The sequence below is a fragment of the Triplophysa rosa genome, linkage group LG8 (genome assembly GCF_024868665.1).
Source record: "Triplophysa rosa linkage group LG8, Trosa_1v2, whole genome shotgun sequence".
In the NCBI taxonomy this organism is placed as follows: Eukaryota; Metazoa; Chordata; class Actinopteri; order Cypriniformes; family Nemacheilidae; genus Triplophysa; species Triplophysa rosa.
In genome coordinates, this window is record NC_079897.1 from 19,148,171 (window position 1) to 19,159,095 (window position 10,925).

At 39.1% G+C, this 10,925-nt stretch overlaps 1 protein-coding gene across 1 annotated transcript; it reads left to right on the plus strand.

Moving 5' to 3' along the window:
* Positions 1–654: 654 nt before the first annotated feature.
* Positions 655–9,069, plus strand: she (Src homology 2 domain containing E). The gene is made up of 6 exons (XM_057339870.1): positions 655–1,675; positions 2,693–2,819; positions 4,406–4,624; positions 6,397–6,598; positions 6,934–7,053; positions 7,212–9,069. Exons 1-6 carry the CDS (start codon positions 1,211–1,213, stop codon positions 7,393–7,395), a joined length of 1,317 nt encoding a protein of 438 aa, XP_057195853.1. The 5' UTR covers positions 655–1,210; the 3' UTR covers positions 7,396–9,069.
* The last annotated feature ends 1,856 nt before the right edge of the window (positions 9,070–10,925 follow it).

Consider the following 10,925-nt stretch of genomic DNA (forward strand, 5'->3'; position numbering starts at 1 on the left):
CAGAGTCCAACGCGGTGCTGTTTTATTTTAAGTCAATCTGAAGTAGGCCTACATCTTGTCTTTACTGTTTTAAAGTTAATAATAAAGTTAATTCATGAGGAGTTTTTACTGTGTACTTTTTACATTTTAATTGCTGGTCTAGTGTCTTGTGTATGTTCATGAGTTATGAATAGATGATGAATGTTTTAGCAATCCACCACTAGATGGAGGCAATCTAAATGGCATCAGAGGGCCTGTGTTGTGCTCTTGTACTGTATGTTTGTGCTGCAGTGCTGTCTATTTTGCACATTTAGTTTTTCAGCTTCTTTGTCATTAATCAAATACGATTTTGAAGTGATGTTCCGTACAATATACTTGAAAAAAGAGTGTTATTATGAGTGTGTATGTAGCCTAAATTGAATGTCCTCTTTCGTCTGTTTTAATGCAAAAAATTGTATTATACAGAATAATCAAGGGAAGTAAATAGCTTTATTGAGTAACTTATCGTAAGCAATAAATTGTGGTAACTTAATTAAAGCCTATATTCTGTATAGTGATTGCAAATAAGGCACACAATCCTTAACCAGTTAAAAGTTCCCATTTAGGGGAACAGAAGTCTGTAGAAGCCACCCCCACCCAGTAGCAGCACAAATGCACGTACATGTATATCCTCTTCACTTCATTTACTGTCGCTTGGAGTGGAAATACCGGGAATGGGATCTTCAGCGAGAGCAAAGAAAAACTTTCAATTTTTCCGCGTTTATGCCCTTCAGAGACTGCTCTTTATCTTGCGGGAATAGCTGCGAACAGAACAGCCTGAAATAGTTTATACCAATGTGAAGAATTAGTGAAGTTGAGAAAAGTTCCTGCAAAGAAATACGAATGGGATAAATTTTGTAAGCACGATTACATTAAATCATTTTTATTTTCGGAACCTTTCCCTGAATCAATTTGGCAGATTTTTGAGAAAATACTTTGAATCCAATTAAATCTAATCATTTAGAACTATTCGTTAGAATGCTTGCGTAATTTGTCCAATTAAGTATTTTGTTATTTAGGATAAATATTTCAAAAGTGTGGGACAAATCCATCAGATATTGTTATACATGATTTATAGGGGACTCGGTGCGTAATGTTTAGAATTTGAAAAGTTTTCTACAAGAGTTGCTCGTGTGTATGGAGAGAAGCAGAGGCACCTGTGCGTATTCGTTGCATTATATCAGAGACAGTCATGGCGAAGTGGTTTAAAGATTTCCCAACTAGTCTGAAGGCCGGATCCGATCGGATCCGTTCTGCTTCTGAATCAGGAACACAATCCCGTCCAAAACCGGTTCTGACACCCGGTACTGGTTCGAAGGGGAGTCTGCGTAAAAACTCTGGAGCGGACAACGGCGGCGGCGGTGGTGTGGGCTCGTTGCTCCACGGAAGAAATCGCAAAAATTCGGCCATCGAGCTTGGACGAAACCACTCAAGCACCGGTTCAATAAAGGACGGGAAGATATGGGAAATTCTGATCCCTGGAAAAAGTAAGAAGAATACTAAAATGGAGGGGTTTGAAGACCATCGCACACTGCGCACAACCAGTCTCGCTGACGCGTACATGAGCCGAATGATCAAGGTTAATGATCCAAAATCCAGTACGGGAGGATCATCTCCAGACAGCGAGAGAGCGAAGTCACCCATCAAAGCAGAAACGGTAAGTGTAGAATGGGCCAACAAAATGTTAAATAGACATAATAGTCTTTACAACTTATGTGTTTTCTAAGAAAATAGTTCTGATAAAGTGAGTGATTTATCAGTACAGCGGGCCTCAGGGAGATGATTGTTTCATGAGCTTTTATGAGCTCTTTTATACAAGACATACTCCTGTTTCCCAGTCGCCCTGTTGACTGTGAGAACCAAAGAAATGCCTTTGTTTTGAAAACTAAGATCAATATCTCTTTTACAGCTCTTTGTTTAAGCAATATCTTCTTCTCCCCCTCCCTCAGTCCCCTCTTCTCTCTCTTACTCTTTCCTCCCTCCCTATGTATCTCTTCTTGTGCCTATCCCCTTTTCAATGTGTTGTTGTATCATAACCAGTCAACTAACACAATGAGAACCATTTCCTCGCCTCTCTTCCTGTCTCTTTTCCTAGTCATATACACACACGTTTCTCTCGCTCTCTATCTTTCAGGGAAACACACTTTTGTGCTTGTACACACACTCTTTTTTCCCTCATTGTTTTTCATTCGCACACATTCACACACCCATTTTCACGAATACGCAAAGACTACAATGCACACGCACAACACAATGCCTCTGTCCCTTTCTTCCAGTCCCTAGTGAAGGCAGTGTTTGAAGAATTATGTCACCTGATACATAGGTTATCTCCTCTCCCAGTTACGGACATCCCCTCTAGGTACACTTTGAACATAATAGCACAGAAGTCACACAAAAGACGTCCAGAGAGAATGGGAGAAAGAGCATGGGATGGAGAACAGGCATAAGCTCTTCAAATTGTAAATGAATACCGATTCCTGAATTACAAGGTGGAACAAAGAATTCTACAACATTCACCCAAAAATATGTCATTTTACTCATTAAAATACCTTTTTATATCTCAGCACTTCTTATAAATCAAATCCTTGCAGAAGCTCCATTATTGAATCAGCTTGTTGTTTTGAGCACAAATCATGGATATGTTCTTTTGTTTTTCTTCTCTTACTCCTAATAGATGATGATCTTAGAAGACTATGCAGACCCATTTGATGCCGAGAAAACAAGAGAACAGAGGGAAGCTGAAAGAGAAGGAGAGAATGATGGATACATGGAACCTTATGATGCCCAGCTCATTATTACAGGTACATCCCATATTCTTCTTCTGTCTCTCCTTTTTCACGTTTTCTATTTTTTCATGTCTTTATTTGCATCTATAATGTTTCTTTCTTCCACCTACATTTGATGTAATGGTTTTTCCAAAACAGAACAGAAAACACACCAGCAGATTTTCAGGCAATTGACACGTATGAAAAATCACAGCTCCCTCTCTCTCACTCTTTGGTGGTTTCCACGGTGACAGTGTTGTGCTGGGACAATGGGTGCAGTTTCCTCTTTCTGCTTCCTGTTTCCTGTCTGTGTTTCCTTTGCCCCATTCTATGGACAGGAAGTTGACCCCTACCGTCCCCCTAGTATGCCTGGCTATGTGAGAAAGGCTCCTCTTTCCCCCCCAATCACTTCCCAGAACTCAGGAAGTTGCCTAGTTAACCAGCCAATCGCAGACTCGCTCTGGCTTTCCCCTGGTATGACCATTGTTTTCTCACACAATAGGCCAGACACAAAGTGACAGCAAAGAAAGGGAGTGAAGGGAGAAGGATGGAGCTCCAGCGTAATCTTGTTGATGTGAAACGTAAAAATTCTGTCTGCTGGTGTTGCATAACTCAAAAGTGTAGGCTGACAGGCTAGACATTACTTAATAATTTCATTGTGGCATTTTTTAATCTGAAAATGCAGTGCACATTACATTTACATTTATGCATTTGGAAGACGCTTTTATCCAAAGAGACTTACATTGCATTGTACTATACATTTGTTTCTAACTATATACAATCCCCTGGGATCGAACCCATGACTTTGGCGTTGCTAGCATCATGCTCTAACCACTGAGCCACAGGAAAGCACATACAAGATAGATTGTATATATGTATACATTTTTATAGAAACTGTCATAATATACTGAATACTTAACAATTTTCTTAATACCTGTTTTTTCCAATTTAAATAAAAAAAATATGCTAGAACAAATTCAAAATACTTTTTACTTTCAAACAAGGATTAAAAGTTCTATAGAATTTATATGAAATATTTGTATATAATTTGTAAAAATGATTTATTAATTGTGTTCAAGATAAGTTACAGCATAGTAATAATGAGAATTTGAAAGTTAAATGTATACGTAACACATTTTATAAATAAAGGATAATCTAATCCTAGATTTAAACACTTCGATAACATATGAAGACAAACAATGTCAAAAAATGTAATATAATTTGTAAGACATCAATTAAGTGCAGAGGAGCAGACAAGTGTTAGGAATTAGCTCTGTTTTTATTTCTGATAGTTCTGATTAAGTGAACATGTACAATCAGAGAGAGAGAGAGAGAGCTGCTAACAACTTCTTTAGATATATATTTCCCAATATATAAAAACATATGTAGATATAAAACTGTAGATATATAAAATATGATGTTATGTAGTAATATATATGTGAGTCTAAAAGATAAATCTGACAAAAGGACTGGTATACAAATACTTTTTTAAACGATTCTCATTCCAAAGCAACATTCTGAACAACTTTCTAATTGTGTTATTCTCCTGGAAACAGTTTCTATTACACAGGTAAATGGGACACGATGAAATAAGATCATTTGTAAATTCTGTCCCTTCACAGAGATTCGCAGACGTGGATCAAAAGACCTGCTGAAAGTGTGTGTGGTGTTAAACGGAGGCGAGGGAGAGGGGTCTGGACCTCCGCAGATCTATGATGTCCCGTATGAAGAGGTTCTGGAAGGAATTCCCTTGACCCGACCTGAGTCTGATTCGAGACCACCCGCAGAGTATGAACTGCCATGGGAGTGGAAGAAAGAGCAGATTGCTAGAGCACTGTCAGGTAATTTCTGCCTCATATTGATATAATCTTCTTCTTTGATAACTGTCACTATGTAAAGGGGGTGTTGAAGGTCCGGTGTATAAAATTTAGCGGCATCTAGCGGTGAGGTTGCGAATTGCAACCAACGGCTCACTCCACCCCTCCCTTTCGAAGCACATACGGTGGCTGACACAACACAAAGATGTCGTCACGTTTCCGCTTCTTTAGGGAAGGAGATAACGTATTTACGAAACGTGCTCTGTAGAGCTATTTGTCCGTTTGGGGCTACTTTAGAAACAACATGAAGAATTCCATGTAAGGGGTTCCGCGATGTATATAGACAGAAATAGCTCAATCTAAGGTAATAAAAACATAACAATTAATTATGTAAGGTCTTTAAACACCACTGAAGACATAGTTATGTTTATTATATTGCATTTCTTTCGATATATATATACAACTTAATCTTCCATACCGCCCCTTTAAGTGTTTCTGTGACTATAGCAGCTTCTTCAAACATCTGCGATTAGAAAAAGGGGGTTCATATTATATCATTTTATTTGTTTAACTTTTTATTTGACAGGAACAATGGAAAGTCAATGACTTTCCCAGAATTAGCCACAGACCTAAATTTAATCTGCAGTCCCTGGGCTGCATGTACATTATTCTTTCAAAAGTGACGATGCAAAATGATTGTACATTTGGACATTAAATAATTCGTTACATTTATATAGCACTTTTCTGGGTACTCAAAGTGCTTTACATGGAAGGGGGGAGTCTCCTCAACCACCAGCAATGCATCCACCTGGATGATGCGACAGCAGCCATATTGTGCCAGAACGCCCACCGCACACCAGCTTATTGGTGGAGAGGAGACAGAGTTACGAAGCCAATTAGCACATATGGGATGAGGCCATGATGATGCATAGAGGCGAATTTGGCCAGGATGCCAGGGTTGCACCCCTACTCTTATTCGAAGGACATTTTTAATGACCACAGAGAGTCAATACCTCGGTTTAACGTCTCATCCGAAGGACGGTGCTTTTTACAGTATAGTGTCCTCATCACTACAATGGGGCATTTGGAACAACACAGACCAAGCACCCCCTGCTGGCCTCACTAACACCTCTTCCAGCAGCAACCAAGTTTTTCCCAGGAGGTCTCCCATTCTGTTACTGACCAGGCTCAACCCTGCTTGGCTCCAGTGGGCTACAGGGTGATGGCTGCCTGTTTTAACACCTGAAAAACAACAAAATTGTTCAAAGTAAAAAACTATATAAAACAATTGTGATATTTATAGGTTTCTTGTCAAATATTAAGCACAACATTAAAGAGATAGTTCACCCAAAAATGAAAATTCTGTCATCATTTACTCACCCTCAGATTGGTCCAAACCTGTATACATTTAGATTTGCTTAATAAGGCTAGGTGTTCTGCTAAACACAAAGGAAGATATTTGGAGGAATGTCAGTAACCAAACATATCTCATGTCTCATTGACTCCCATAGTATTTATTTTCCCCACTATGGCAGTAAATGGGGGATGAGATCTGTTTGATCTCATCAATTTATACAGGTTTGAAACAATCTGAGAGTGAGTAAATGATCACAGAATTTTCATTTTTGGGTGAACTATCCCTTTAAAATATGTTTATATAAGCTATGTAAAGGTCTAAAAATAGACTTTCCAGCTTGTGACCACATTGTAATACAATAAGAAAAAAAAAAAAAAATTTAAGTACCGGATGCCATAACAAAATTAGTCGTAATTGTCGTGTTTTTATCTGTGTACAGCTCAGTTTGATGGAATGGACCGTATGTCTAAGGAAGATTTTGGTTCTTCTGGTGTAAAGCAGCAGACCCTCAGACACAAGAGCTGGACCCCCAAATCTCTTCGACCGAATCCCCCCTCCCCAACATCTTTATCATCTCCCTGTACCACCCCAGACAGCGAGACACCAATAGTTGACCCCACCGTGCCCCTGGAGAAACAAAGGTGTGTGTGTTTATACTATTATATATTACTGTCTATATGCTTATTTGCAGATTATATGAAGATTGTCTGAAACTTTCATGGAACCGAATTGTCTATTAGTAGTCCTTTTCTTCAATGGAACTGCCTATATTACCATATTGCATCATTTATGTAGAAAGATGATGTCATTGTAACCTCAGATGTACAGTACAGTAAGGCACATTCTGTCCAATTTAATTTCCATTTGTCCATCCATCTTATTCCCTTCCTTATCTAATCTTCTTTCTACTATTCTCTTTCTAATCTATTTTGTACTGTTTATATGACAATCATTTCAACGTCTCTTCTCTCTATAGCTGGTACCATGGCAGCGTGAGTCGACAGGAAGCAGAAGCTCAGCTGCAGCACTGTAAGGAGGCCAGCTTCCTGGTGCGAGACAGTGAATCGGCTACCAGCAAATACTCCATCGCCCTCAAGTAAGCGTGTCTTCTTGTATATGTGCCCTACGTGTGTTTGATATCAAGAGAAAGCAAAATGAGATGACGTCTAGCTTTCAAAATCTGATGTAGAAGACATGAGATCATTGTAAGGGCTGACTGTATCTGCCTCTCTCTCTCTCTCTGTGTGTCTCCAGGACGAGTCAAGGATGTGTGCACATCATCGTAGCGCAGACTAAAGAGTGTGGTTACACGCTGGAAAAGAGCAGTTGCGTGTTTCCGAGCATTCCTGAAGTTGTGCACCACTACTGCACCCAGCGTTTACCCTTCACTGGAGCAGAACACATGACCCTACAGCACCCTGTACCACGCACACACTGAACACAAACACGCGATGTTTGCGGTTCTCAGGCGCTAGCAAATCACACATCAGCAAGCCACAGCGTGACACTGTTTTTCTTACTGTATGTATGCATATGGGAATGAGTGGGATCTTCCTTAGTTACGTTTTTCCGAACCCCACTGAAGTCAAAGATTTTGCATTATGCCACCAAAAAGACAAGGGAGGAAATATATTTCATAAATACCCAACTGTTGTTTAAACATTACATCATTTACCGTCTCTGTATCTGTTGTTGATTTTTTTTATTTGCGTCTTTACTTTTCCCTTACAAATGTGCAAGGAGTGTAGCTTTAAACAAGCTCTTATTGATGGACAATACCAGCAACACTTGTGATGTTGAGGGGTCTGGATAAATATAGAATGGAGTTATAAGGATAATATTTTATTTTGCCAACGTGTTTCGGCAAACAGGCCTTCATCAGGGCTAAAAAGGCTCTTATTGTACAGCCACGGAAAAAATTGAAAGACCACTCAAGTTTTCATTTAATTGGCATTTCTGCATGTATTTAGGTCATTCCAGTCCAGTGTCTGTTGAATTTCAAAATAAACAAACCTCAGGAATGACAAGGTCACCAAACAGCAATATGAAAGACAGAATACAAAAGACGCATAAAAGTTGTGAAAAAAATCAGGCTTAGGCTATTACATCATATTGCATCTTTTTACAATGTTGTATTGTTTCAAAGCAGCTTTACAGTCAAGACAAACCAAAAAGTTAGTAATTAAAAAAACAAGCGGTCCATCTTCGCTCTTGATTGTTGATGGGGATTGCCTGAGCTGGAGCTGGGATGGTCAGTCAAGTCCACAGGCTCTCGCAGAAGGATGGCACGTGAAGTCCACAGATCATCTCGCATTACTCATTACACGTAAACACTCAGAAAATATAATTTTGGAGTGGTCTTTTATTTTTTTTCGCAGCTGTATGTGCTTAAAATTGAATTGTTCAATTTGTCTCCCTCTTCTGGCAGCAGTGCCAAATTGCAGCATCTTCTGCAAACTGATGCCATTAGACGTTGTTTTATGTGCCTGCAACAACGACTGTGCAATTGTGGACAGAATCTTTCCTTCACAGCTCCTGTGTTGATACTTCAGGCTGTAGAATTAGCTTCGAGTTGTAGTTTAATTCTCATACTGGGGGACAATCCCAAAGAGAAAATGTTCTAGGAAACACTAGCAGTTCTTGGATAGCTAAGGTAAGATCGTTAGTTTGGATCAATACAGCAAATTGAAGCTGCTTTGTTCATCAGGTAAATGAGCCATTACTGTTGATTGGCTAATGTCCTTGCCTTACTGTGATAAACTTTCTATTGATTGGTTTTAGTTTGGGAATAATAAAAAGTTGAACTAGTCAATGACTTGATTGACCAGAAAGGTATATTATTGATTCATGGCCAACGGTATGATAAATCACTGTCTGGTTATGGGAAACTTACCTTTGAATTTAAGTGTCATTTTTAAAGGGAACAGGTTCCATTTTAATTTTGAAGGTTTTTTTATTGCAAAGTCTGTTTGTAGGAAGACAATCTAAAAGAGAGAAAATGAAAGAAACGCCATATGTTCACAGAAGATTGTGCCTTTGTACAATGTAAGACTGTGCAAAGCCTGAAATAAAGCGGATGATGTTAAATAATGTCAACTAACTTTGTTTGCCTATATAGTCACACATACCTACACACAAATAGTGCCTGAAACAAGCAACATATAAGAAGGCAGAGATGCAAGCGATAGAGATGTAACGTGCCAAAGCCACAGCCTGACCGTGATGAATGAACCAAAGCCATTGAAATCAATTCATCTAAGGTAGGCCTGTTATTCACACCCTCTCACGCTGTCTCCATCTCAGACTCTATATGTGTGCCTAAATGTGTGTGTGTATTTGGGCGACATGCAGTGCATTCAATTTCTACATTTCTTATCAGTATGTGTCCTCCCTGGGGATCAAACCAATGACAGTTTGTTAAAATGCCTGTAAAGTAATGCGCCCGCTTGTGCATGTCTTTATTTTTCCTGTTACTTTATACACATAATATAGTGACTATGATGTCACCGTAGTTTGGCAGACTAAATAAATAACTTCATCCTTTGACCTTAAGCGCATAAATATGCTCTTTTTAATGCTAACGTGAGACATTTCTGCACCTCTAGTGTCATCAGATTCAACTGAAAAAAACGATTTATCAAATATTTAATATTTGAATCTCTTAAACACTCATATGCAAGTGACTGACATGTTATTTATTGCATAGAAGAAAATGTCACTATGAAATCGAAACGGACCATTCTTATTTTATATTACAGTGCTTATTATAAATAATTGATCCATGCAGGTGGGTACCCTCATAAACTTAGTAAAAAACAGATACTTTCCCTCCTCGTGAATGTGTTGGTGCGATATTCACTGCACAATGCCCAGACTTCCAACAATCCAATCCATTCCTGAAGAATTCAAACCTCTTTCCACAAAATAATATGTGTATTTTTTGGTCGGTCAAATCAATAACAAAATAGCATTCTTCATGACAGTTGAAGTCAGTCAGTGTGTCAAAAATCACGCAGGTTGGAGAGAGCGGAAGGAAGTACCGCCAACAAATGGAGTCAGAGAGGAAGGAGTGCGCGAGGGAGGGGGGATAAGCACTCGGGGGGTCCCAGTCTGTAAATAATTCAAAAAGAGACTCTACGCACTTGGAACACTGAAGTTTCCCTGACAGCTCAGCTCTGCAGAGACTGAAAGAGAAAGAGAGCGAGATAGAGATAGAGAGAGCACAAAGGTCCACATAAAATATGACATCACAGGAAAAGACAGAAAACAACAGAGGGAAGGAGAGGAAGGCTGTAAGAAAAACTATAGAGGAAGACAAGTAGAAGAGGGAGCAGAAGTTTAGAAGAACACCTAAAATAAAAGCAGGAAGGATTGTAGATGGAGGTGATGAAAGGAGCATAAAGCAGGTTCCGTTTGAGACATCAATGATGTCATCTTCTAACTAACCAACTCTGAATCATCGAAATGTTTAAACTTTTCGAGAACAGCCACATATGTTCACATTTTCTTTCCATCATATCTCTATTTTCAATGCTCTCATCTGTTTTCACTGCTTCTGCTCTTCAGGACTGTTCCACATGCAAGTCAGAAAATGTACTATATTATTCTGATGACGTATCTTCATCTCTCTTTGACTCATATTTGAGAAAAAACATGGCTGCACACTAGTGAATAGGACATGAATACCTACGTAACAGTCAACCAATGAGTCACTAGTGACCAAGCTTTTGCTTTCCTGCACATTATGTCCACCTCCTTGCTCTCTTTTCTGTCCGTGAATCCACCACTCTATTTTCTCCGCTCCTTTGCTGCATCCTCCCGCCAATCTCTGGTGACATTCAGAACGTAAAGCAGAGGTCATCTATAGGAAGCCCCTAAGAGAACATGCATAAATAGATATTTCAGCCAAAGGGTGAAAGTGTATGTGTAATGGAAGGAAAAGAGAGAGAGCTGTAAACAGTTTGAGTG

Coding starts and splice junctions, on each gene's coding strand:
- she (XM_057339870.1), top strand. CDS start 1,211: ATGGCGAAGTGGTTTAAAGATTTCCCAACTAGTCTGAAGGCCGGATCC. Junction 2,820..4,405: donor TGCCCAGCTCATTATTACAG/GTACATCCCATA, acceptor GTCCCTTCACAG/AGATTCGCAGACGTGGATCA. Junction 7,054..7,211: donor AAATACTCCATCGCCCTCAA/GTAAGCGTGTCT, acceptor GTGTGTCTCCAG/GACGAGTCAAGGATGTGTGC.